Source organism: Athene noctua, chromosome 9, assembly GCF_965140245.1.
Source record: "Athene noctua chromosome 9, bAthNoc1.hap1.1, whole genome shotgun sequence".
Taxonomy (NCBI): Eukaryota; Metazoa; Chordata; class Aves; order Strigiformes; family Strigidae; genus Athene; species Athene noctua.
The window spans coordinates 6,231,625-6,259,592 of record NC_134045.1 but is presented as its reverse complement, the minus strand read 5'-3'; the positions used below and the strand labels follow the sequence as shown (position 1 = coordinate 6,259,592).

General features: G+C 43.6%; 1 protein-coding gene across 3 annotated transcripts; it reads left to right on the top strand.

Moving 5' to 3' along the window:
* The first annotated feature begins 17 nt into the window (after nt 1-17).
* On the top strand, nt 18-27,891 carry PDPR (pyruvate dehydrogenase phosphatase regulatory subunit). Of its 3 annotated transcripts, none has more exons than XM_074912966.1 (18): nt 18-58; nt 943-1,242; nt 3,583-3,716; nt 4,675-4,756; nt 4,848-5,011; nt 6,029-6,150; nt 7,000-7,117; nt 8,474-8,623; nt 11,342-11,534; nt 13,057-13,181; nt 14,833-14,988; nt 15,092-15,225; nt 15,620-15,768; nt 17,099-17,211; nt 17,567-17,661; nt 18,301-18,390; nt 18,631-18,813; nt 19,797-27,891. In XM_074912966.1, exons 2-18 carry the CDS (start codon nt 1,016-1,018, stop codon nt 20,199-20,201), a joined length of 2,640 nt encoding a protein of 879 aa, XP_074769067.1. In that variant the 5' UTR covers nt 18-58; nt 943-1,015; the 3' UTR covers nt 20,202-27,891. The 3 variants fall into 3 exon arrangements, with proteins under 3 accessions (XP_074769067.1, XP_074769070.1, XP_074769068.1); XM_074912969.1 differs by having other exon boundaries at nt 32-58; nt 946-1,242; XM_074912967.1 differs by lacking the exon at nt 18-58 and adding an exon at nt 368-547.
* Nucleotides 27,892-27,968: the final 77 nt, after the last annotated feature.

Here is a 27,968-nt window from a genome sequence, read left to right as displayed (position 1 = left end):
GCGCCGCGCTTGGCGGCCGTAAAGCGCGGAAGGTCAGTCCGGCCTCCCCCTGCCCCAGGTGAGCCGGCGCGGCCCCGCTCTCCCCGCGGCCCCGGCCCGCTCCCCCGGCCCCCACCGGGGCTCGACCCGCCCGCCGGCACCGGCCCTGGCCCCCGCCTTCCCGCCGCGCTCCGCCGTGGGCCTGCCCCGCTCCCCGTGGTCGGGGGCTCCGGCGGAGGCAAGCAGGCCAAGGCGGCGGCTCCCGCGCCCTCGGCGCTGCCGGCCCGCTTCCCGCCCTCCCCCCTTCCCCTCAGGCCCGTCACGGCTCGGCAGGGACCTGAGGCCTTGGGCAGGCTGAGGGTAGGAGAAACCAGAAGCCTGCAGCTGTAAGGCGCTGAGCGAGGCACAGGGCGAAGTGCCCGCCGTGGGCCCGGGGCTGAGCCGCTGCCTGCCGGCACCGCGGCCGGAGGCCCTGCGGAACGGCCTGTGGTAAAGCTGGTGTTGCCGGAGAGCGCGTCTCATTCCTCATTCTAGTTGCCCTGGTCGCAGACTTCATTTCCTTATTCAGGTAAAGGCCTGACAACGTTAATAATCAAACCTATTTGCATCCCGTTAACCTCAGCCTTTATGAAAGACCTCAGAGCATGGTCTGTGCCTGCTGGCTTTCTCCATTCTGCCTATTGATGTGAGAGTGTTCTCACCGTTCTTCTCCAGCTTTAGTCCAGTTCTTTGCTCATTGTCAAGTTACCCTGACGTCAAAAACAAAGGTGTAATGCTCTGTATCCATTACGTGATCAAATCTTAATAGCAAGACTGTTGTGTCAGGACTGAATAATTGCTCTTCTATTTGTTTGCTCATCAGCTTTCCCATGTCCACTTACACCCGATGCACCACGTGATGTTTGCCGCTGCCAACGTTGTATATAATAAGTGGTAACATGATTCTCGTCTTTTCCTTCCTAGAAGGACTGGTACTGAGTTAACATCTGAGCACATCTAGTTGTTGCTTTAAGAAAACTGTCAAAAAGCTGCCAGGATGTTTCTCCGATTACTGTCAGATGTCCGGTGGCGGGCAGCTAACCCAAAATGGAGAAGAATGACCTGCTCCCAGCGAAGTACCTCAAGTACAGCAGAACCTCACCCAATTTCCTTGCCAGCACAGGCGCAGGTTGTCATCTGTGGTGGTGGAATCATGGGCACCTCGGTGGCATATCACCTTTCCAAGATGGGTTGGAAGGATATAGTCTTACTTGAGCAGGGCAGGTAAGGATTTCTGGTAACAAAACAAAAGAAACAGGACTTCATGTGTAGCAGCATCTGCTGTGATGTGTAATTTCTACCTCTTTGCCAGGATTTGGACCTGTGGAATAAGCTTATACCAAATATTAGTAACAACACTTATTTCTTTTTCCCAAGCATAGGGCAGACCCGCAAAGGGAATGGTATTCCTTGTGTGACCGTGGTCAGTTAGCCTTGGTTGAAGGCCAGACTCCCATACAGCCACTCACTTTCCCTCCTCAGCAAGACAGGGAGAAAGCAGGCTGAGAAATCTCACAGATCAAGATAAAACACATGGAGATTGCTTACCAGTTACTGCCATGGACAAAACAAACTTGCCTTTAGGGGAGAATTAATTTAAAATAACTAAAGAATTACTTTATTTCATGCCAGTTGCAAAACAGCATTTCATGCCATGTGCAAAACAGCAAACATTAAAACCACCTTTCCTTTCCCATACTCGACTCCACTCCTTCACTTCAGGTTCTTTCACCCCCCTGTCTCTGCCCCAAGAAACACAGTGTATGAGTGGTTGGAAGTGTGATCAGTGCTGAGCTCCAGTGTGGGTCCTCCGCAGGCTGCAGTTCCCATCAGGACAACTCTGCCCTGGCATGGGTTTTCCATAGACCATGGTTCCTTTGGAAGGTATCCATCTGCTCTGGCATAATGACAGCTAATCATGTAAAGCACAGCACAGCTGGTGAAGAGGGACCATTTTAAGAGAACTAAAAATTTGCATAAATCATCCAGCCCCTACTGACCTTGTCTGGAAGTGGGATGTGATAGATATATGAAGCATTACACCACTAGCAAAGCTCAGATATGGCAGGAGATGTGGAAGTTACAAGCAAACATCACTAAACCAGCATGCTGTAAGCTGGTGAAAGACTTGGGTTATCTGGTTTGGCTGTTGCAGGATTTAGTGCCCATCTGTATAACAGCTAAAGCCATTACAGTTTGGCTGAGTACAAGTCTTTGCGTGCTCCTCGGTGAGTTGGATCAGCAGTCTGTGACAGAGTAGGTAGATCCTGTTGGAAGCTGACTGTGCAGCCCTTACCCAAGTTTAGATTTCTCATTCAGGGGTAGATTGAGGTTGTTTTTCAGCAGTTTAGAAACCCTGGGTATGAGACGCTGCTAAGATTTTGAAGAGTTTGAAGAGATGTTTATTGCAGCAGTCCCCCTAACTAGGTGCTGGACTGAGAATTTTTTCCATCTAGCTTTGAGCTTCCCAACTGAATAATTAGCTGTGATTCTTTGACTTTGCATGACTGGATAGCAGGTAGTATCAGGCTCTTCATAGCTGCAAAGAGAGGAAATTGGGTAGTTGCATCTGAGATCTTGTGAGCAGTGTTCTTACGAGTGAAATTAGGTGCTAGGCTTCGTTTGTAAGGGAGTGTAATCTTTACTAGCTTAGAGTGCAGTATGAATACCCCATTACTGATCCTGTACCAGCTCAGTCTGTGTGCATGCTCAAGATAAAATAGAATATTGCGTTAGCAGAAATGTCTTATGGTAAGCACAGCACTGTGAGACTGTGCTTCAGCTGTCTCAGTTGTCACTGAGAAGGGATGTAGCAAAAAGAATGCCTTACTCAACTGATTCTTTGGTTCAATTCCTGAGAGAATATGGACATGCTAAGCCAAAAGCAGCCTTGTCAAAGGCTTGCATAGGCAAGTGGAAAAAAGCAGAATTGCTTTAGCAGCAGAAAAGATGACTTGGAAATATTGTGGAAGCAGGTTGCAAGAGAGGTGCTTAAATATAATTGTCTTGTCTTTCCCTGTTTAGGCTGTAGGTAGTTTTTAATAGGTTTCTTCTCTACAGCAGCCCTTCATCAAATAGTTAGATGGACAGTGGCTTAAGGACAGTGTAAAAAAGGGACAAGTATGTGTACCTATCTACGGAAGTTGCTGCACAGTAAGAGGGATTTATTCTTACTGTAAACTGCAAAGATGCAACATTCAAATTGAAATTTATTTTCATTTGGGGGAAATCTTGCAACAGAGAAAGAAAGTATCAGGTTGGCAGGTCCACTTAAGCATAAGGTAATTTTTTTTAAAGTGCTTTCTTTGAAAAATTTCAGTGGTTAGGACTAGTTAAAGAATAATTATTTTGGAGTACAATGCATTTTCAAAAGTGAGCTAAAGGAAAAGCATTCTAGAGGTTGCATTATCCCTTCTTTATCCACCTTACAGCTTTTGGTGTGATGTTTGGGGGAGAGTGGCTGTCTGGTTTGTGCTGTCAGCAGAGCTGCTGAAGCAGCCTGATGGGGGGTGCTCGCCTCTCCACCTGTCAGCTGGATGAGGCCTTCTTCACAATCTCCTCCAGGTTGGCTGCTGGTACCACTCGCTTCTGTGCTGGCATCGTGAGCACAGCCAGGCATGTGTCCATAGAGCTGAAGATGGCAGACTACTCAAACAAGCTCTACCAACAGCTGGAACAAGAGACGGGAGTAAAAACAGGTACTGAAAGTGTGGTCTTTGATCTTTGGAAAACTGAATCAAAGTATTGATGCTGAAATATGAAAGTAATTTTACACTGTCTTATGAGTGGTGGTTCCTGTTCAGAACCAATACATTTGGACAGAATCAGATACAAAGGGATGTTATCAGTGTATTCAGAAGAATGGGAAGAAGAATATCAGATGGGCAAACCAAAGGCAAACTACCTGGAAACTGTGACAATTTTTACATTGTCTGTAACTTGGGCAAATATAGGTGAATTTTCACAAGGACACCAAAAAGTATTATTGCAGTACTGGAGCAAATGGCCCATTTCCTGCACTGATTCACTTCTCAAAAAGAGGAGGTTAACAGAAGCACGAAAGCATAGGCAAAGCAAGGTATCTTACTTAAGTCTCATCCTGGAAATAACAACAAAACGTTGTGTTAAAATTCTTTCTCTTCCTCCCAAATGCTCAGGCATGTACCTGATAGGAAGAACTTTGTCACTGAAAGTTTTCTGCTGACCAGGTGGCCTTGTGGTATATGTCAACAACTCAACGGAGTCTGTAATGTGCCTGTAATTAAGATTAGTATTAATATGTTGCAGATGGTGGAGTCACAAAGTGTCTGTGTTTAGTTGTTGAGGTTTTATTCTTCTGAGTAGTTGTTAAATCACTTTTTTGCCAGTAACCTCTCTTTTAATAGCTATCACATGTAAGTTTAGGGTTTTTTATAAACATAAGTAAATGCAGTAGAAAGAACACAAATCAAAATTAAATACCTTTTTTGAAAAGTTGGCTAATGCAGTTTTTAATTACTGGCTGATAAGCATTTAAAACTATTTGGGTATCTGGGGTTTCTAGGCTCCTGATTAGTGGAAGTGACAGGTCTGTAATTATATTAAAGCAATGGGTCTGAGATTAAAAGGAATTCAAGATCCCATCCAAATCTGACTTGACTTTGGTCATTGTCATAGGGTACATGAAGACGGGCTCTATTTCACTGGCTCAGACTCAGGATCGACTAATCTCTCTGAAACGCATTGCTTCATCGCTCAAGTACGTATAAGCAGGAAATAAAACTGATCTTAAGTTTGCACTAGCTATCCTGCAAGACTAATGACAGCATTTTTCTTACGTTCTGTGGCAGTGTAATGGGGATACCTTGTGAAATTATCACCCCAAAGCAAGTGGCACAGCTCCACCCACTGATCAACATCCATGACCTTGTTGGGGCCATGTATGTGCCAGAAGATGCGCTCGTGTCATCTGCCAATGTGAGTCTGGCTCTGGCAACCGCTGCCTCACGGAATGGTATGAGGTTTTCTTACCTATAGAGTGCTCTCCTGCATGATAGTTGTCTTCTGTCCATAAAAAAAAAAAAAAAAAAAGTTCTGCATCCCTTTTGGTATTGTAACTGAGCACTGAAGACCAAAACTTAGTTATTTCTGTAAGGTTCGGATTCTTTAAAACATTTTTCCCTCAAAAAAAGGACTGAACTTTTTTTACCGTACTGAGTCTTCACAGATCTGTTGTGATAGATCAGGCACCGGTTTGTTGTCCTTACTGGTTATATGTTTCTCTGAATAATCACAACTCTTTTATCATAAAAACAGTTCTTCATAGGATCTGACTCAAAATTACACATCAGAAGAGTTTTAATTACCTACAAATGCAAAGGTGTGACTGAGTCTTTGTGGAATATTTCATTGGGCACATACGCTTTGGAAATGCATTTGGAAGTGTGGTAATAAATGCTGTTTGCCCAGCGCCTTGGCAAATTCGGAGTGGTCTAGAAGTGGGAGAAAGGTTAGATATAGTAACAGAGGTGAAACTCTTTAAGGATGAAAGTCCATCAGATTGTAAGAAGCTACTTAGGAAGATACGACTCTTAGTTGCTTTTAGTCCAGCTTTTTTTTGCATACTGTTAATTGATTTTTTCACAAAATGACTGACTTCCTAAAAAAAGAACCAGTCTTGCCATCTGAAACTACAGACTTTCTTGCATAAAGAAATTGTAATGGAAAGAAATCATAGTTGAGACTTTTTTTTTTTCATGTTGTTAGTACTAGGGTGTATTTATCACCCACATTGTCAGATGGGAAGAAGTACTGTAACTCTTCACACTCTCAACCTTTAAATTATGTACGAATTGTATGCATGACATTTTACAAATAACAGGGTTTCACTTAAGAATTACTGGGTCAAAGATAGAAATTTTGTCTTAAAGAGAAAATAAGCGTTTAGGTTGAGTTTAATGGTTTATCGTTAACAGCCTGACACAATAGAAGGAAGGCTGGTGGTACAGTCACTTTCTTGTGTCCTCTTCAGGTGTCCAGATTCATGAACGGACGAGTGTCAGTCATGTCTCAGTCCAGAAGGGTCGTGTGACTGGAGTTGAGACCGACAGAGGACAGATTCAATGCCAGTACTTCGTCAACTGTGCTGGCCAGGTTGAATTATTAAAATTTTTCTTTCATTTTTTTCCTTTGGTTAAGAACATGTGCACTTTCCTTAGGGCTTTTTTTGTTTTCCTTTTAAAATTTTTTTTACGGTTTGTGCTTTGGCTTGGTTTACTAGAGTAGATCAAAGTCATGTTATTCAGCTTCTTAGACCAGCAGGGATGTGAAGGGGGAGAGTAGTGCTTGCTGTTTGTTTGACACCAAAGGCTGGATGATAACCTGCTGAGGAGCACCCTGCTGCTTGTTGGTACAGCTCTGCCCATGGCCTCTCGCCTCAGGGGTGCACCCTTCTGGCAGGAAGAGTTTTGATTTGGCTTTTAGTAAGACAGTTAAGTCTGTCTCTACCATTCTCTCTCCCCCCACCCTAAAAATTCCTTTTCTTCCTCCCCTTAGTGTCATGTCTTCTCTACTGTAAAAATACATCTGATAATTGATGTTTCTCAACTAGCAGCTGGCTATCTTGTTAGTATGGGGTCTTAGCAGTACAGGCACCTAAATCCTGACTATTCTGCTTCTTCTACTGGCTGAGCCTAGTGTTTCTCTTTGATGTACAGATCTTACTTTTGTATTGTAAGTTGATACTTCTTAGTCTTGAATCAGGGCCCCACTTTTGTAGATCTTCTGTGAAGGACAGAAAAACAGTCTTTATCCTAAACAATTCAGATTCTAAGAAAAGAGAAAAAAAATCTGTGTCTGTTTAAGGTTTAGGGTACTGAACCAAATCTTACTTGGTCTTTTATGAAAGCAGCTTACCGAGGTGAGCTGTTCTTTTGTCCTGCCTTTTTTACTGGAGTTAGTTTTCTTCTTCTGCATTCTAACCAGCACTTTTTTTTATTTCAGTGGGCTTATGAGTTGGGCCACTCTGGGGAGGAACCAGTCAATATCCCACTGCATGCCTGTGAACACTTTTACCTCCTGACACATCCTTTGAAGGAACCTCTGGCAAGCAGCTTACCAAGTAAGGATTCTTCAGCTCTACCTCACTTTTCTCAGTGAACTACATCTGCCTTTCCAAGGCAATGTGTAGTTTATGACAAAAAAGCCAACTAGGGCTCTCGGTTCTCAGCTCATTTGGGATTGTGAAGTACATTCCAGCTGAATTCCTCTGAATATCCTTTTTGGTGGTAGAAGGAATATCTTTTTTCTCGCTCTTCGGAAGGCTTTTGCTGCAGAAATTGATTTTCAGAGTTTGTCAACTTAGCAGAAGAATGACCTTGACTCTAGCGTGACTAATATGTGTGTCTGAGACTCTAGAGTGTTACATTTGTGGGCTGGAGAGGGTGCTAGCCTTGGCACTGTGTTTTCCTTGCAGGCTGCTGTCCCCAAGTGGCCCATCTATTCCTTTCCTCCAACTGAAGCTAAGGCTTTACAATGGCATTTACATGTCTATGAGCTGTAGGGGCAACCAAACACTTGAGGTAATTGCTCCTCCCCCATGTTCTGGCTTTTGGATCTCTTAAAGAAAAGCCCTTGTGTTTGAAAACTGTGGTTGGGAAGTAGAAAGCTTTGCTTATTTATTTAACTCTTAGCAAGAGTTTCTGCTTCTAGTGAGTAATGTATAGACTGTCCAGGGAATTCAGTCCCTGAATGCTTAATTTCCACTTGACTGGGTAATTTAAATTTTTTTTTTTTCATACACACATATATATTCACAGCTTTTCTGTACATGGAAAAAATTGCTATGGAACATGTCAGGTGGAGTATCATAAATGCTTCAAGTTGACTCTACTACTGGAAGAAGCAATCAGGCCTGACTGCTTGTCTTCACCCCAGTGCTGCCCACCTTCTTTGTGCTGGTGGCCTGCCCCAAACTGGATCGGTGACACATCCCCATTAAAATTAACTGTCCTTAATGTAGGAAGAGAAGTGGGGAGGGGAAAACAGGACATCTCTTGGTGGAAGGTCTGGTCTTGGGTGCAGTTCCAGTGAACTAAGCCAGTATAATAGCTCAGCAGTGCCACAAGGGATCTGCCTCCCTTTTGTGTTCTCCCACTCCTGGTAACACTGTCTGCTGGTTTGGGTGCTCTTCAAGTTCAATTCAGTTTACTGTGCTGCCCAAAAGTTAACATGCATAGTTGTGGTGGGAGTTAACACTGGTTTTGTAATCTAAACTGGCTCACCAAGGTGTCACATGAGAACCAGAATGGTGTGAAAGTGTGGGGATGGGGGACTGAGACTGTCCCTTCTCTGTCAGGAGGTGACTAGCTTGACCCAGCCTGTCACCAGTCCCTATCGCTGGTGTTAGTGCACTAACAGCCTGAGGTAGCCATCCCTTCTCTCAATTCCCTTCCCACCTCTTTTCTTTCCTCTGCAGCTATTGTAGACCCAGATGGCAGGATCTACATACGCAACTGGCAAGGTGGCATCCTCTCAGGAGGCTTTGAGAAAAACCCCAAACCTCTCTTCACAGAGGGACGGAACCAGCTGGAGATTCAGAACCTTCAAGAAGACTGGGATCATTTTGGTATGTTAGGGAGGAAAGATTCCCACAGCAATGAAACACGTGGCTTCAGCAGAAGGCAGGCTGTCGTTGACCAGCTAGTGTGTGTCTGCCTTTACCTGAAAGGTGTGGGAAAGATGAATATTCTCTCAGATTCATTCATCTCTTCATTTGTCAGTAATTTGCATAAAACCCCTTTACTAAGGACTACATCAGTACCTGCGTAGTGTTTAAAAATACACCCTGAGCATATATTAATTTCCTCCAGTGCAGCGAGGTACTACATAGACTTTCCAATGCTGTTCTTCGATTTCATTTGATTTTTGACTGTCAGTGCCACATGCTGTGCTCTTCTTGTGATGCTGTAGATCAACACTGTTGACCTGCCATGTAGCCGTGGTATTTTGTTTCTGCAGCTCTCTTCAACTGTGTCTGCCAAGTGCATTTCCATCAGCAGTGGCTGCTGTGTGGACAGAACTTGGTATTGTTGTTTCCCAGACTTCATCCCACCATTGACAGCACTATTATATTCCAAATGTTCTGTCTTTCTCTTCCCATTTTACTTGATTCTACTTTTATATTCCGTATGTATTTTTACATGGAGGGCTCTTTATGTAGGAAAGAACATAAAATGGTCTAGGGATTCCTTCCCCCCCCCCCTCTTTTATGCCTGGTAAGTTTGTGCATACCCTCTCAATTTTCAGATTTGCCTTTTCTTCAGGGATCCAGTTTTCCCTTGTGTCAGAGCTCCTTGCATCCCTTGTGAATGCGCATGCCTCTATGTGATTCTAGGCACAGGTGGATTTTCACTGATTTCTTTCTGCAGTGGTAGTATGTTCTTCGAGCTACTCCCCAGGTTAAACTGATTAATTTTACTTCTGTTTCTGTGAGGTGCCATATTGACACCATAAAAGTTTAAACTCCAGGGGGTGGAGTCAGGATGGGGTGCAGTTTTGTGCTGGCATATGCTAAAGTTTTTTAGATCTGTAGATGCCTACAGACTTGCTTGAAGAGAATAGCTTCACTAATGAGTTGCCGGAGCTTTGCACACACTTCCTTTTTGGTTTTCTAGGTTCTGCTGAAATGAGAACTCACTGCTTGCAGGCACCCACAAATTGCTCAAGTTTCGGAAGAAACTGCATGCGATGTTCCAGTAGTACCCTTTTGTCAGTTCAAACATACTGAACAGTTGAGCAGAGTCAGAGCTTACTCAGCCAATATTTGATCCTTTTTTAGGGTTGCAGTTCCTGCGGTTTGAGCTCTTGCGTTACTGCTTTGATCTTTTTCGTTGGAACATCTTTTGATTTTAAAATAGCCTGTACAATTGCTTAAATGTTGGGCTGGATATGCGAATAAATCTAACACTGATCCTTCTTTTTATTAATAAGGAAAAAGTCTGTAACTACAGGCTCTGACTCTGGAATTCTCATGCATGAGAGGAAAGGGAAAGAGCAGGTCAGAAAGACTGTTTCTGCTTGTACCTTCTTAGGTAATGTGAAGTCTGATTATTTTACTCTGTGTGTGTGAAGCTGAGGATGTTATTAGTGCTGAATCTTGAGGGCTTTTATCTGGAGTACTATGCAGAGGTAACTTCTGGACAAGAAAAACAAAGTAGATAGCTTGTTCCTTTATTAACATTCTCAAATGTCAGACTGTGAAGAATTGCCGAGGGACCTTTCCAGCATGACTGGGCAATGAAGTGGCAACGAAATTCAATGAGGATAAATGTGAAGTGACGTGGGTGTGTGGGGGTGGTCTTATTTTCACCATACAAAATTATAGGCTTTGAACTGACCTTGGGGTTGTATTAGTTCTGTGAAGACATCAGCTCAGCAGCAGTCAAAGCAAAAGACAAGTTGTGAATTATTGGGAAAGGAGCAGAAAACACAGTCATTATGCAACACTAAATCCTTGGTGTACTAGATACTAGGTGGTGTTCTAGGTGCCCTGTCTCCAGAGGGTACCGTGTGACTGGAGAAGGCCTGGTGAAAGAGCAGCAAGAGTCTGATCAAAGCTCAGAACCTGTTTCCAAGCAAGGAATGACTGAGTGGGCTGGGAAAAAGAGATGACAGAAGGGAAATAAAGAGGTCTATGAAATCTTGAATGAGATGGACAGGATAGATGGGGATCTGCTGCTCACTGTCTCTCCTGTTATGCCAACTGGAAGGCATCAAAAAAAGTTAGTTGAGTGTGAATTTCAAAACAAAAGAAGCTGATTCCTCATACCATAAATATTAAATGTGGAACTCCTTGTCAGCGTCTGTAGGATGTTTTTCGTGAGTTTTCGGATGAGTGGTCAAGAAGAGAGATTAGTTTGGGGCCTACTAAATAGGGAAAGCGTCAGGTTTTTAGGAAATTGTCTGAGCTGATGGTAAGTGGAGGCTGACAGAGTGTGTGGGACAAGCATCATAGAGATTTGCCTGTTCTTACTCCTCGCTAGGTATCTATTTGATGTCTGTTCCTATTGTTTTCCCTAACAAAAGTGAGCACACTCTTGCACTGTTAAAAACAACACTGGGCTCTTGGTCTGGATTGGTATGGCTGCTTTTATGCTGTGTGATCCATTTTGTTTAGTTCCAGCAAGTGAATGGTTTATCCTGTGACTGTACTGAAACATGAAAACCGTTTCCATCTGTCAGACAGCAGCATGCCTCTGTCGGGCTGTCCAGTTTGAAGTAGCTGAAATGCATCGAGACCAAAGGCTATGACTTTTTGTCTTTTTTTGTTTCTCTTGTGTCCTAGAGCCACTTCTGAGTGCCCTTCTGCGCAGGATGCCAGATCTGGAGGCTCTGCAGATCATGCAGTTGGTGAATTGCCCAGAGTCCTTCACACCAGATATGCGGTGCATCATGGGAGAGTCGCCCACCGTGCGGGGCTACTTTGTTCTGGCTGGCATGAACTCAGCTGGTATCTCATATGGTGGGGGAGCAGGCAAGTAAGTGGTTTATCACTCCTATGTGTGTAAGTAAGGTTTTAACCAAGAAAAGAGACTGCTCAGGTGATCCTTCTGTGTAGAATGTTCTGGTCAGTATTTGTCACCTTCTCTCTTTCGTTTCCAACTTGAGTGAAGGAGCAGAGCAGTTGCCGTGTTCTGATTATGTTCTTCTGTGTGTATTCCAAATCTGTGTTGGACTCTCGTCCTATCCTGCACACCTTTCCTCATGCATCTCAGTGATCAGCAGCCTGCTGTGGATCAAGTAAGCTTCCTTAGAGCTCACTGGTCTGATTTTTTTATCTACCAGGAAGAGATAAAAGCTTAGGAAAGCATATGTTCCCTCATCTTCTGTACTCCATGATCCCCTTTAATTTATTATTTGTTTCAAGTCCTTAAGATTATTCAAGTTGACCCAACAGCTCATTTCTCTGAAAACAGAGAGAATCTGATATAGATGAAGCACCACATATGTGATGCCAGTGCTGCCAGTACTGTGAAAGACTGTACTCTGCCAGTGAGCTAGGGATGGGATCATTTCACAGTAAAATCCAGTTCCTATGTTAATGCAAATACTTTGACAGACGTATAAGTGTGATCCCAGCAGCAAAGTTGCTTACAAAGTGGCACTCCCTCTGATTGCCATTTGGTTTTGGCAACCCAACATCCCTTCTGCCCTACAGCCTTCTTAATGAGCTGCTCATTATTCATGGCAGGTGTTAGTGCCTGCACTTGTCTCCACTAGTTTCTGTCCATTGTCTAATAATTTAACTCACCAGGGAAGCAACTCATGATTGCTTTTCTTTGCCATATAAAATAGAATCTTTGCAGAGAGGTTCTCTAAGAATCAAAATAATTTCTGAAGGTAAAAGCACTATTTATCCATTTGTTGCTACAGCCTCAAGATAAGCAGCTTAGCTTGCTAATGTAACTTTTAATGATCAGTCTCAAACCCCTTTGTTTTTCTGTTTACTGACTGTGAACAGATCCTTCTGCTCTGCTTTGGTCTGAGCTGCCTTTGTCCTTTAGCTCTGGAGCATGCCTTCCTCCTTCACTGCTAGAAGTGTAGCTAAACATAACTTGGCTGGCACCTCGTGCTGAAATGAATGCTGTCACTGATGGTTTGTGGCTGAGCCTACACCAGGTACTGAAAAATGACAAAGCAGTCAGCCTCCTAACTCCAACTTAAATGTACGCAGCACCTCCTTCTGTAGCATAGCCCAAGGACTTGATCGTGTCAGCCAGGCTACCTGTCCAGGCTCTGGCTTCATTTGCCACATGTCCTTAACTTCCTGCTGCCCTGTATGTTTCATCCTCATGGGAAATTAATAATTTGGAAGTCTGGTGGATGGGTTTTATAAAGGGAAACCTTCCAGATTCTGCTAGTATTGAGAATACCACGCTAGTTTTCTCTCTCTCCCTACTGCCAGACCTTATGTCCAGATTGCCTTGCTTCTGACTTCAAAGCTAGACTCTCCCTTAAGACATTGGCTTATATCTCAGTTTTCTTTACTTCTTCCATCAGGTACCTGGCAGAGTGGATGGTAAATGGATATCCATCAGAAAATGTCTGGCCTCTGGATTTGAAACGTTTTGGTACCCTTCAGAGCAGTCGCACTTTCCTCCGTCACCGTGTGATGGAAGTAATGCGTAAGTGAGGTCTCTGCATTCAGTGTTGGCCAGGATGTCAAGGATTTTCCTCTTTGCTGCACCGTTTCTCATCTGTCATCACTCTGAGAACAATTTTCCTTCTTCCTGGCCTCCTTTTTGGCAATACAGCCTCTTCCCAGGAGAAAGGAAAGGATGGGAGGTTTTTTGTATCAGCAGTGCTCTTATTAGCTTTTCTTAAAGAAATGCTGTTGGTACCATGCTCTCTCCTATTTCTGCGCTTTGCCTCTGGTGTGGGGAAATTAGTGTGTATCGGTGTAGGACTTCAGCCTAATAAAACAATGCCAAGGTCTTAACTGGGAATATTACACTATCTCAAACACTGCTATTCTTTGCATGTCATTACAGTATGGAAATGCTGTCACTTCCAACTTACGAGTATGTGATCCAGTTATCTCACATCATTCAGGAAGTCTTCGTAGACATATTCTGCTTTCTCCTGTCAAAGTTTGCAATAAATACCTTGCAGAATACATTTGAGGTGTCATTGTTCCTGTCTAAAGACATAATTAGTTTCCTCCTATTGTTTGATTATCTGTATTGAGATAATGTGGACAACTTCTTTTCAGGTTTCAGATGGAAGGATGAAGTGATCCACAAGTTGCAAAACAGGAATAATTATTTGGATACTAAGTCTAAACTAAAAACATGTGTTTGTGTAAAAGCAGAGAAGTTGGGTTAAACCTCTTAGGCCTGCTATATCCAGAAAAAGTAAAACCTTATGCTTCGACCTTCCTCTCAGAAGAATCCCTTTATACTCTTGGCATTATTCTGTGGTTGCTTTCCAATACAAATCTCAATTCTGATAGCTACAGAATCACTGTATTTTTTACAAGATGAGTTCCGTACTCAATTTCTGTAGGGTTATGTTCCCTTTCTAATCTATTTTTCCCTCTACCCATGCTTTCAGGAGTACCAGTACCAGATAATGCCAATCAAAACATTAAATCGTTAGCTATGAGACAAAACGATATAAGCATTCACTAAAAAATATTCAGCTTACCTTCAATTCTAAGCAGTTTATGACCTACGTAAAAACTTAACATTTATAAAGAAGTATTCAATTCCTTGAGTTACTGCTCCGCCCTGATAACCAGGGAGGATGCTAAACATTTATTAGGGTAATTTGTTTTCTAAATAAGAATAGTCTGTATTTGCTGAAAAAGTATAGGAGCCATTTGGAAAAGCTTCAATAATCAGGAAAAGCTGAACTGCCAATATTTAAGAAGCTGAATTAGATGATTCTTGTAGCTGTGAGCTTCCTACCCCAGCATTAGTATTGTCAGAATGATAAGTGTCTGATATAGCATGCTGTCAGGGAAGAATAATGCATAATTAATGCTAGTCAACATGACTTCATGAAAAATAGGGAGTTTTTGTTATCTTGACAGTATTATCATGAGACCATAAGTATCTATAGATGTAAGTGTTCTGTGCAAATATTGTTACTCTGATTCTGAATAGCTATAAACAGATCAAAACAGATTTGTCAGTTTTCAAAAACAGAAAAGTAAGGTCAGAACTGTTTTGAAGGAATACTATTAATGGTTCACTTATTAGTAAGTATTGATAATCTGGAAGAAAATCTTAGATAATCACTTTGCCTAATAATGGATCTTTGTGACCATTGCAGCCCTCATGTGTGATCTGAAAGTTCCCCGCTGGGACTTCCAGACTGGCAGGCAGCTGCGTACTTCACCATTGTACGACCGTCTGGATGCACAGGGAGCCAGGTGGATGGAGAAGCATGGATTTGAGAGAGTCAAGTATTTTGTCCCACCTGGGAAAGGTGAGATTGTATTTTCCTCTGCCTAGTTCATCCCTGTTGGTCTGTGTAAAATCTTTAGTTCATCCAATTTATGAATTGTCACTTTGGTTCCTCTTTACATTAGATCTGCTGGATTTGGATCAGAGCAAAACCTTTTACAAACCGGACTGGTTTGATATTGTGGGTTCCGAAGTCAAATGCTGTAAGGAAGCAGTTTGTGTCATTGACATGTCATCTTTTACCAAGTTTGAAATAAGCGTAAGTACCTAGGAACTGACAAAGCATCAGCTTGCTAAAGGTTGCCTTTAGTTTATTATTGACTGCTTTTGCAAAATTCTGTGTGTCCTATTGAGGATAGATAGAGGAAGTCAAGCTATATGACCAAATTCAGGTTATACCATAATGTTTAGCACAGATGGCTTTTTGTCTGTCAAAGGCCCAGTTTATAGAAATACCAGCTTGGTCTATAAATGGAATTTGACCTCTGGCACTATGTCACCATTGTGTCCTATCACGCTCGAGACATCAGTGTCACTATCATTACAAATTGAAAGAATTTGGACCAGGACATTGATGCGATCTTAAACTGCCCCAGTGGATTTGTATTGCTCAGACAGCTTGTCTGACTTTCTCTCCCTTTCAATTCATGTAGTCCACAGGAGACCAGGCCCTGGAGAGTCTGCAGTATCTCTTCTCAAATGACCTGGATGTGCCAGTTGGGCATGTTGTGCATACGGGCATGCTTAATGAGAAAGGAGGTTATGAGAATGACTGCAGCATAGCACGGCTGAGCAAACGCAGGTAGGTATGAGACAGCATCTTTATCCCTCACCCTTTGGGTGTTAGAGCCTTTAAGAACCTCTTGGAGATCATAAGCCTTTTCCCCCTCTGTAAAGAAAAAAAGAAGTCTTGATTCTTCACTTAGGTTCCTAATTCAGTAACCCAAATGAGAATGAGCTCCTGAATTTACCAGTATTGGGCAAAATACTCCTTTTTCTGGGACTACAGAGGAACATAGGTTCCTACAAAATGTTGGGCCTTCAGATGCTTAATTTCTCAACTGAAAGACAAATTGTTTTCAGCAGTCGTTAGAGTTCATTAATTTAGGTCGTCGTTTAAAGCACAAACCAAATGGTTCCTCATTGGCTCCTGGCCAGTCTCCTCACTGGAATTGTATGCTCAAAATACTACTTTCTGATGATTTCAACTTTCATTGCAGTATGGGTACAATAATTCTCAGCTCTGCAGTCTCATGATTCTTTTTTGTGCTCTCTGATGCAAACTGACGTGGTAACAGGATCTTATCCTTAGACTCAATAGTTTGGGCTCTCTGGCATTTAATAAAAAACTTTCTTATTTTTAAAAACTTCTTCATGGACATGTCCCAGCTGAATGTTGGTTTTATTTCTCTGGACCATTTTCTATGCATGGGTTCATTGTATTGGTGTGAAAGCATTCTTCTTTGCTGCTCTTTCAATTGGAAACAGCTTTTCTTTCTCTTTCTCTTCTGTCTGCATTCATGTATTGCTTAAAAGTATTGTCCTTCTCTGTGTGAAACCAGTAGCTTTCCTCCTTGCCTAGTCATTTCTGCAGATGTTATCTCTGTCAATAATGTACTTTAACTTGCAGTTTGCATGAAAGAGACTTACACAACAAGTAGCTCATTTTCACATATCAAATGGAGTTCTGTTTTTGGAAACTGTTAATAATAACCGCCACTGTGTGTGAAAAGACTTTTGCTGAAGCAAGAAATTGCTGTGTGAACCATGCACTCTTGTGACTGTCAGAGCAGACAATCGCTGGTCATGAAGAGCTGTGAAAACCTTCTGCAAAATGATTGTGAATTTTGAGATACCCTGTGAACTTTCTGTAGAACTGCCTGTGTTCCACTTGTAGTCACTTCTTGTCACCAGACTACTGCTAATGCTTGAAGGCTGGGATTTCTTGTCCTGACAGATGTGGTGGCATTGATCCAGAGACTTTAGCTGTGGTTTTTGCAAACCAGCTTGTTTTGGTCTCCTGTTAGCTTGGAAGCTGCTGAATGGCTCCAGTAGTTTGGGGACAAATAATGCACCGGCTTATCTTGTGGCTGTCCATTCATTGTTTCTTGGTTTCATTTTGTCTGTTCCAGCTTCTTCATGATTTCCCCTACTGACCAGCAAGTCCATTGCTGGGCCTGGCTGAAGAACCGCTTACCTGATGACAGCAACGTGACCATGGAAGATGTGACCTGGAAGTACACAGGTAAGAATTCACTGAAAGCAGACCTCCTTATACAGCCTGAAACCACAAATGTGTCCTGTGCTGCGTGCCAATTAATTGTTTGAAGTGCCTGGAAGTGGTGACTGGGTCTCCTTCCCAAACAGTTGGATGAAAACAGCAATTGAGAGACTTCTTTCTAACAAGCCATGAGCTGGTAGACTTTCTTTCCTGTGAACTGTCAGGAGAGGGATTTTAATGACTTTTCTCTGTTCTTAAATGTACCTGTTAGTTCAATAAACACTGAGACTGTAGAAACTGGGGCATGCACGTATGCAAGTTAGACGCTGGGCAAGACTCCTCCAGTTTCATCCTAATACTGTTATCTTCCCCTCTTCAGCTCTCAATCTCATTGGTCCCCGTGCTGTGGATGTCTTGTCAGAGTTGTCATATGCCCCGATAACTCCAGAGCACTTTCCGTCTCTCTTTTGCAAGGTGAGTGACTGTGCTTCCTTCCTCCTCACCCTGCTAGGTTTTTGAAGGCATGTGTGAAAGGAGGGCAAGAATTATGTTAGAGGGGAATTTAGATTTACATAGAGGTTTACTGCAGTTACTGAGCTAGGTTGGTAATGAGCCCACTAGGCTCACTTTAACTACTTCTGTTTGGGTTCTGCTTGCTGAATATATAGGTGAGTATGCATTTGTTTTCAATATTCCACTCACTGTAGGCTTGGTGCCATTTGATATCTTGGTATACTTCATATAATCGGTTATGAAGCTGTCCAAGGGGCAGGTGGGATTAGTGACTTGGGAGTCATTGTCTCCTGCCACGTTAAAAGGCCGAGCAGATAACTGCTCTTCAACTTCTGTCTTGTATCCAGAATACAAGTCTGTGTCCTGACCTAGTTCCAAGGCTTATTGCCAAGTGTCACAAAGTGATTAAGAAGTCTGGATAATGTGAGATCACTAGTTGAATTTTTAATTTAAATTCTCTGTAAGTATGTGCTGGTGGTGAACTGCGGGAAGGAAAGGGAAGAGAGGGCTGGCCGTGTGGTTTGCATTACGCATTGTGCTCCTTCTGGATCTCTGTGCTGTGTTCCAGTTTGGATGATTTCACCCCCTCTGATTCTGCAGGAGATGAGCGTGGGCTATGCTAATGGCATTCGTGTGATGAGTATCACTCACACAGGAGAACCTGGATTCATGCTTTATATCCCCATAGAGGTAAGAGTACACTGTAGCCTTAGCTAATTAAAACAGTTGCTTGCATGCATAATCAGAAACACTTTCCGAGCTGAAATGTCTGGTTTGTACCATGAGAAAGCTGCCTGCAGGCACCGGGAGCAGTTTCCCTGTTTTGTATTGCATTCCAATCAGGCACAACTCTTGTGCTCCAGTGGCAGGGCATGGTCAGCTGCTGTTGCTCTCTCATCTGCAGCTCTGTGTTTCACCTCTGCTTTGCAGTACGCCCTTCATGTGTACAACGAGGTGATGAACATGGGACAGAAGTATGGGATTCGGAACGCCGGTTATTACGCGCTTCGCAGCCTGCGCATTGAGAAGTTCTTTGCATTCTGGGGCCAGGATCTGGATGCTTTTACCACTCCTATGGAGTGTGGACGCGAGTTCCAGGTCAAACTGGAAAAGGTATGGTGGAAAACTGAAATCACCTCCTGCAGCAGGGGTGGCTGGGAGAGCAGTACTGAACGAAAAGCCTTGCCATCCAAGGTACATGGGAGAGCTGATGGAGCTGTGTGCAGTGCGAAACTATAACCTGTATTCTTGTACTTCATAAAGGTACTAGAAATAGCAAAAATATTTGTCTTCCTCCCTCCTAGGCAGTATTCCCAGGGATTTTTGTAGCGTGCAGAGTTGCTCATGTGTGCAGTACTCAGTATAGTGAGGGTGCTGTGTACCTTGCAGATGCTCAGAGTTTGTGTTTCTCCCAGCTGTTTTCCCAGTCTGATGAAGCAAAATCCAGCCTTTGCACCAAGTGGCATTTAATGAAGTTAAATATGAGGATAGGTGCCAAGAACGGGTGTTCTCTATTTTTACTACAATGGGGGTTCTCTATTTTTATGAGAACCGTGTAGAGGTGTATCCTGCTTGTTGTGGTGGCAGGTGCCATCTCTTTCACTTGCTTGTTACCTTCTTTCTCGCATCTTTGCATGAGCTAAAAGAAGTGGTTGTATCAAATAATTCAGAGAAGGGAATGTAGTGGTTAGGGACACAAATTTTATATGTTAACATATATAATTTTTTAATATAAGACATGTATTTATAAAACATATATATGTTTTGTATGTTTCCCTCTGGTTTATAAAACATGAGAGACTTCTGGGACCAGAAAAATGGCAAAAAGTAGAATTGTGACATGTTTTCACTGCAGTGAAAATTAGAATGATTTTTTTAAAGGCCCACTTCACGAGTATTTTTGACGTCTGGAACAACAAACATGACAGGAAAGCTTCTGTCTGAGCTGAGCTTCTTGCCTATAGAAGCAGCCTGACTTGGTAGTGCATGGGTTTCAAGTGCAAACTCACCTTGTGTCGGGAAGCTTACCTGCTAAAACTCAGCAGCTGCCACAGGTCCTGTTCCTTCCATCAGCTGACACTTCCTTTTCTCCCCAGGGAATGCAGTTTGTGGGCCAGGAAGCGCTGTTGGAACAGAAGCAGAATGGTGTGTACAAGCGCTTCACCATGTTCATTCTCGAGGACCATGACACAGATGCAGATCTCTGGCCATGGTGGGGGGAGCCCATTTTCCGCAATGGCCGTTACGTGGGCAAGACCACCAGCAGCGCCTACAGCTACACTCTGGAGCGCCACGTCTGCCTCGGCTTCGTGCAGCACTTTGATGAGAAGACGGGAGAAGAGCTGGTGGTGACAACTGACTTCATCAACCAGGGCGAGTATGAGATCGACATCGCCGGGCAGCGCTTCCAGGCCAAAGCCAAGCTCTACCCCTTGAGTTCCCTCTTCACACACCGTCGCCGCAAGGATGAGGTGGAACTGAGTGGCTACCAGAGGGAGTAGTGCTGACTAGATCTGACCCACTCCTTCCCAAGCTGGGGTCTTCTCCTACCATCTTCCAGTTCTTTCTACTCACCCCATAGATTTCTTTTTATTTTGTCTTGCAACTTTTAAACTTTTTTCCAGTGTGTTACATTTTGTACATTTTAAAACTGTCATTTTCAAGCTTTCCAGATCCTGTTTGTCTGCCTCCTTCTACCCTTTGCTTGCCAGGCTCCCCCATGCCCAGTGGATGAGGCACAGTGCTGAGCATGCGTCCAGGAGTCCACGGGAAGCCTGTACAGGAGTGAACCCCAGCAGAGGCCCTAGCCTAGGGAAGGGTTGGGGTAGACCCCCGAGGACTGCACCCTCCCTCTCTCCTCTCCAGCATAAGGCACAGGACAACAGACATTTGCTGCCTGTCGTTCAGTTAACGCTGTGACTTCACCCTGCTCTCCGCCTACCACGTTGTCGAGGGGTCGGTGCGTCGATGCACACAGCAATAGGACGATCAGCTACCTCACTGGCATGAGATGTAGTGTTGTGTGAGCAGCAGCCAAGAGACAGGTTTTGGTATAGTCCAGCCTGTCTTTGCCCCCCTTCGTCCACCTTTTTTTTTTTTTCCCTAACAGGGAGTCAAGTAGATTTAGTCATCCGATCATTGAGGTGACAGTAGTGCTGGTAAGTTTTCTGTTGTTATTGGGATTGGATTTTTTTGTGTGGGGTCACTGAAACTAAATGGTCTTCTATAAATATAACTGAAGATCAACATGTGTGTTTCACTTCTATAAAGGTATGAGATTTAGGGGTTTTTATTAACAAAAACACTGATTTCTAACAAGGACAGATGTTAGTGTTTCATGTTCTTAGCAGTGTTGAAATGCTGCTTCTGTTTCAGCTGTACAATCTCTTTAGGGATTTTCTTTCACTTTCCTTTGTTTCTGTGACTTGATCAAGCTCATCTGGCAAGGTTCATGTAAAACTTGTGTTGGTTTGGGGAACTTGAGCAGCAGGAGGGGACAACACCTTCTGTTTTTAGCTGCCTGTGGTTATTTTGAAATTAGAGGAAAAGATGCGGTATTTTTCTCACCTGTGGTGCTGGCAGTAGTGCTGGAAAAATACTGGGTTTTCTTCTGGTGGTGAGAAGGCATCTCAGCAGCTCCTGCTGGACTCAAGAAGTTGTCTTCTGTTTTTCTCCTCAAATCTGTTGCATTTCTTGCTTCTCTCTCAGTAGTACCTCAGCTGATGGGATTGAATAGAGGGAGTGAAGGGAGTGTGGCAGTGGAATTACAAATCACTTTCCTTCAGCAGAGCACTTTGCATCATGCTCCTCATACAAAAGCTTCAGACGGTGAAGCTGGGATTCACCACTTCTTCATGTGTCAGAACTTGCTAATTCAAATGATGATGGTAAATGGTAAAGAAGTGGGGGGATGCTGAATTTTACTGCACACGTTTACATCTTCTTTTTCTTCCCATTGTGAGCACAATCGGAAGCAAAGATTGTCTTCATTTACTTGAAAAACATCTGTTAAATGTTTTCCCTGCCTCTGACACCCACATACTCATCATTGTCTTTCTGCTCCAGCATCTTTCTGTCTGGAGTTCAAACACACCCTTGCACTGATGTCTGCCCTGTCAGCCACAATGAACACTTTCCCTATGATCTAGAACTTTTTTGGGGCACTTTCTTTTCCAGTTAAAGGTGAGCATCAGTAGTATAAATAAGAACTCAAAACCTTGCCTGGTTCTTGTTTTTAGTTTGCTTTCTGCTGCGTTAGTTGCTTCAGGTCATGCCTTCCATTGAGTCCATGGTCTGCAAGTTCATGGTCCAGGTGTTCTCAGCATGCAAAAAGAGTCGGATGTCCCTAAGGCAGGAAAGGTGAAAGTCTAAAACCTTCACACCTTAAAACAGGTTGGCAGAGCAAGCTCCCCCATCCAGAGTGATACAGAAGCTGTGAAACCTTGGAGTGAGAGTCGGGAAAGGGTGTAAAAGGATTAAGGATTTGAGCGTGTGGTGTAGTAGGTTGTACATATATGCCACTTCTTTGAGCATGCTCTCCTTTGTGAATGGTGAATTCCTTTGTAGTGTGTGACCTCTTCAAGGATTTCAAGCCTACTTCAAATTGCAAAAATTCTCCAGTCTCTGAAATGTAGTGACCATGGCTTTTTGGGATCTCGCAGCTGAGATTAGTGTGCGTGACTCTTGGAGGACGGAGATTGTAATTTATTCCAAGTTCCCCTATTACTGCTCTCTGAATTAAAATTTTGTCTGGTGTGTCAGGATTAATTGCCTCAATGAAAGGTTCATAAGGCATCTAATAGCAGTTTAAAATCCATTTGCTTCTTGCATAGAGAGGCACTGCAGTCCCACTGTTCCCATGCTGGGTGGGGGTACTGAGGAGCACCTTTTCTTTACCAGGCTGCCTCCTTGGAACAGTGCACCAGGTCACTTAGAAATATTTGTCCATCCTCTCGTCTCTCCATTGGTTTTATGGGACATTGCTGTCCCTTCCTTATCTAGGGAAGCAAGTGTTCAACCAAACAGTTTTATACATGATACTTAGAATGTTTCTTAGAGCAGCCCTTCTTATTAGGGTTTATTGACCATTTGTTGTTGCTGGTGAGACATGATACTTCTCTGGGAGAACACAAAGTATCATTTAAGTTGCAGCTAGATTATATTCCTCCTTGTGATTGTTTTTTCTTCTCCCTAATTTATAGGTGCCTGTTAGTTCCTCAGACTGCTATGGGTGTCTTTTCCCACAGCAGTTCTGACAACTAAATTGTGTTTTATAAGCTATTTTTGTCATTATGTCTGCTTAGGTTTATTTCATGTCTAGATTTATTGACTTTTCAATAGCAAAAATAGAGAATATAAATAATTTTCCATCATGCCTATAGATACAGCAACTCTTTCTGTAATGTGTTTGCTGTTTGAGGCTTAGAAATAGGTGGTTTCATAGTTGTCAGTCTTGCAGCTCATTAACGCCTACTCTGGCTTTCCCCACTATGAATTTTGATTCTTATTTTGTATCCCAGCCTATAGTCTTCGGCTGCTGTTCAAGCTTTAATTTTTGGCAGCTATTTTTAACCTTATAATGTTAAAGAATAGTTTGCCTTCACCAGCTTGATTACCCATCCAGGGGACAATTGGATAGTGTGTTTTAAGATAGTGCTCGATACTGAGATGGAGGAAGGTCCTTCTAGAGTCATGTTTTCATCCAGAGGTATTAAAGGGTGATGTAAGACTAATCCCTTTATCTGATGACTAAAAGTAGAGCGTCTAAAAAAAGAAGAACAAAATCTGTTCAAGAATTTAAGCCTTCAAATTAGATAATTAGAAATCGGATCTTGAAAGCTGCTATGACACAGTCTTAGCATCTAAGATGCTAAATAATGTGGACTGTAAAATTATACATGATTCTCATCCTTAAAACTGCCTTAAAATGCTTTCTGCTGAGAAAGATAGTTTGTTGCCATTCTGTATGGTAAGACTATGAACCTTGGGTGGGAAATACTGCAGTAGCATCCCCCTCCTCTGCAGCAGAAGGGGTAATGGCCTCATTCTGTGCTGAATCAGCAGCAGCAGGTCTGCCCCAGGCACCTCCTGCAGGGCTGTCAACAGTTCTCTGAGTCTTGTTGTCCAGAATGGGAACAGCCCTGTAGATTTTTGTTTGTATAGGCAACTTTGCAAGAGAAACACTTGAAGGGAAGCTAACTGGAGTTTAGTATGAAGAAATAATTTATCTTTTTGGCTAAAATATGATACGTTGAGCATAACCTATTTTAGGATAAAGTTATTACCCATCAATGACAAGTGTTGAGGAAAGAGTGACCCGTGGGGAGATAGGCCACGGTGGGTGGGTGGCATGTGCTTGGCACATGTAGGCTTGTTTTTTCTTACCCGAGAAAGCAACAAACATCTGAGTGGGTTTGCTGATGGGGTGGCGGTGAATCCATCCACGTGTACAACATTCCTGTATGCTGGGAAGGGCTTGCTTGCCCAGGTGTCATCTGTAGAGTAGTGGGGGGAACTTCTGGAAGAGGTAGCACTTACTGGGCAGCCTTCTCCATTGAAAGATTTCACCAGAGGTATTTATGTTGTCTTACCCTTGTTGCATCCTCTTCTAAATTCTGTTAGTCCTTGAGTGAATGCTGAAAGGCTTGAGTAAAAATTATATTAGAGGGACTTTATTGTTCATATTTAACAATCTAAGGATAAAATCAAAGCAGACTACTTAAGAATGATGATTTCTGTTTCAGGAGGGTGCATTAACAGTGATTTTTTCCATCTGTTTTTGCCAGCCTTTGTTTCTTCTTGTTTTCCCTGTGCTGACTCCAGTGTCCAGATTTGATGTGCCTTGTTGGACAGTTTCTTCTTATTATTTTGTGGCAGGGAGGGGAGGCTATGTGAAACTTCCACTACATCTCCATGTCTCAGTGTGAGCTTGGATTCCTCCTTTCTACTGTTGCATTTGAGCTGCCACTGATCATGTTGCTGTTCCTGCAACGCCTCCGAACTCCAGCCTGTGCTGCTGTAGGACTTCTTGTGCACAAGGTTCTTCTCTTCATTCTACCGGGTGCTTCATAGTCAAAGCCAGGTTGGCTCTAGATCTGTCTCTCTGCATCGGTTTAAGCTCTTCAGCTTTCAGATGGTGCAGATACCAACATCCAAACTTCCAGATGGGTTTTTGTCCACTGTATATTCCATCATTTAACCCTCTCTTTCCCTCCTCAATGTGGGAATTAGTTCCTTTTGCCTGTCAGAGAGCGAGGCGTGGTGAAATAAAAACAGGCAGGGGGATGGTGGAGTGGCCAAGCTGAGGTGGAAGGAGAAGCGTTTGATCCTTGGCCTATTACTCAACCACTTAAGCCCAGCTTTGGGGAGATGATAAGGCCTGATTCCCAGCTCAGCCTTAGTGCTGGACAAGCACTGAGCGATAGCAATGGCTCTGGGCAGAATTAGGACAGCGTTATGGAGGAAGTGAGAGCAGTGGTGGCACTCCTTTTCCAATATACATTTCCCCCTCTCATTTCTTGTTGCGATGAAGGGAACTGTGCTGCACGGGGGAGCGGGAGACTATGCTTTGCTCAATTGCTCGAAACTCTCTGGCATGGTCTTATAAGTGGTGTCTAACTGTAAAGGTGCAGCCCTGACCGCTAACCTTGTCCTTGCAGCATGCTTCAACCAAAATGGTCACATTTTGGGAATAAATGTATAAAAACAAGGTAGTTTCCATGTTTGACAGAGGAGGGACATTACTTGCAAGGACAAAGTCGTTCTTATTTAAAACAGAACACTTAGCTGATGCTAATGTCCAGCAAAACATTCACAACCTTCCAATCTGTCTTCCCAAATGATTTTATTATAATACTTGGTCAGGTTAATTTCTGCCCATTTCAGGATGCTTTTCTGTTATAAACTTTTTCTAAAGTTGTTATTTGGATTTTTGTTTAAGAAAAAGCAGTCAGGGAACAGGACTTAGGGAAGGAGGGGTTGTCATCACATGACTTCAAGCTGTCTCTAAAAAACATTTGAAAAATTTCTTTGCACTTTAAACTTTCCTTAAGCATTATGATTGTAGTGTGCTTGTAGCGCTCAGCAAGAGCAGTTTTTGCATTTGAGGGGGAAAACAGAAACTTTAAATATTTGTGAATGCCTTAAAGCTTTAGTTGAGGTATTTGAGCACTGGTTGTGCCTGCCATTTGATTTTCTTCCTGGAAAGCTGTGTGCTGAGTGTACAAAGCAGACACAAACGTCGGCAGATATTTTTCCACTGGGGATGGTGGGAGCTGCTGTTGCAGTATGCTGCTGGTCTGAGGCTGGAATTTGTATTGAACTAAACTATGCTGAGAGGCCCCGAGTCTGTGCTGACACCTTTCTCCCCCCCCCCGCCCCAAAATGGATTTATTCACTATATTGCTCATGCTGTAATGGTTTTCTTCTTTCTTTAAAGAAAGAAGCCTGGGCTGGTGTAGAGTACTCCATGAGCGTCCCGTTGCATCAGAGACAAAATTCTCTGCTTGAGCACTTCCCTGCTGTACCAGGCAGGAGTCAGGAGGAGTGGGAGCGGAGGGGATCTGCTGCTGCCAGTAATGGCTGCTGAGATGGCTGTGAGACTTCTTGTCTCCCATCTGTCTCAAAGCTCTGCTGGATTCCCGATGTCAGGCTTGCTTCTGAGTTACAGCACAAAACAAAGCGCTGCTTTGCAGGTATGACACGCTATGCTGATTTACTTTATTCAGAGATAGTGTCTGTTCAGAATAAGGTATCTCCATGAAGAGGAGTGGTCAATTATAGTGAAAGCAGCACCGGGGAAAGGTGTTCACAGTAGTATTTATTGATTTGTCAATGCTGGTAACAGCTGATCTACCTGCATGGATGCTTGACACCTGCTACAAGCAGAGCAGATAGTTGGGAGCCGTCAGCCGTCCCAGCTGGGGTGTGATCCACTCTGTGTGTACAGTGCCTTTCACTGTGCACCGCTGAGATTGCTTCCACAGTACAGACACCTTTCTCTGCTTTTCCTGTAGTGGAACAGGTTTCACTGACACACTTCTTCCAGCATAACCAGAGGCAGACTAATGCCCCTGAAGTCCTTGATGGGTTCTCCTGCATCTCACGGTCAGCCTTGTGGCAGGACACGTCCCTGCTCATACATGCTCTGCCAGAGAAGCAACCCAAGCCATGCTTGGGGGAAAGGAGCACATGTGCACTGGGAGTGCAGCTGTTCCTACACCGCCTGCCTGGCAGCTGGGTGATGATTAATGTTTTCCACATCTTTGGGAAGAGTTGGGGAGGACCCTTTTTGTCCCAGATCAATTCCTTGCTGCTGCTCCTGAGACAATGTGCGTTCTTTTAGTCACTCTCTGCTCTGTTCCTAGCTGTGTGCATGTGACGGCTCCTTGTCACCGCTGGTTTTACAAATGACCTGAGCTGTGTGGGAGGAGGGCTCCCTGCTTCTTGGGCAGGTACCCAGTGCAGGTCTACCCAGCAGAGACTGTCATCTTGTGAACTGCACCAGTACATCCCATCTCCACCATTGCTTCTGGTTATCAGGTGCACCAGTTTGCTTCTCCAAAGCCCCTTTGTGGTTTTTATCAATCTCTTGAGACCAGATTTTAAAGGGCTGGGAGGACTTACAAAGTGTGCTGCTGCTGAAACTTTTAAGAACAACTGAAGTTTGAACCTGTGAAAACATTTTTCTAGTGCCTTATGCTTGTGAATGTTGTGCAATGGATGTAGCTGATGTGGGACAGAGTACGGAGCAACTTCAGTGGTGTGGTTCCCCGTCCACTACAGCCATCTCCCTCTCCCCTCGTGGGGTCATGGCAAGCAGATGCCAACAGATCATTTCTAGCAGCGTGGCAATGATGCTTTTCTAATCCCTTTGAGCTCTGGGGTTGTAGAAATGTTAAACTAAAGCCTTGCACTGGGTGGTCTGTATTTGAGAGGAGCGGTGGTCTCACCTCTGCTGGTTTTGGATTCAGAGGGTTTTAGGAGGGACAAAGCTGCTCTGATTGCTAGACCCCATGGTGGCAGACGTGGTCAGTCGTTCCCAAGCGCACAAGCCGGGGTGAGTTTGCTGCTCTCCACTGAGGCCATGTTGTTATGTATGCTGTATTTATATCATGCTTTATTTCGTTTAATATTTTGGTTGACTTAAATGTTGCTAGGTTTGTATATTAATAAAGAGGCATTTTAACTACCCCTGAATTTGGCAATTTGTTACGGAAGAGCCTTATGTGTCTTTCAGGATCCAGACGCCCTGGTCATGAGGTGGATCC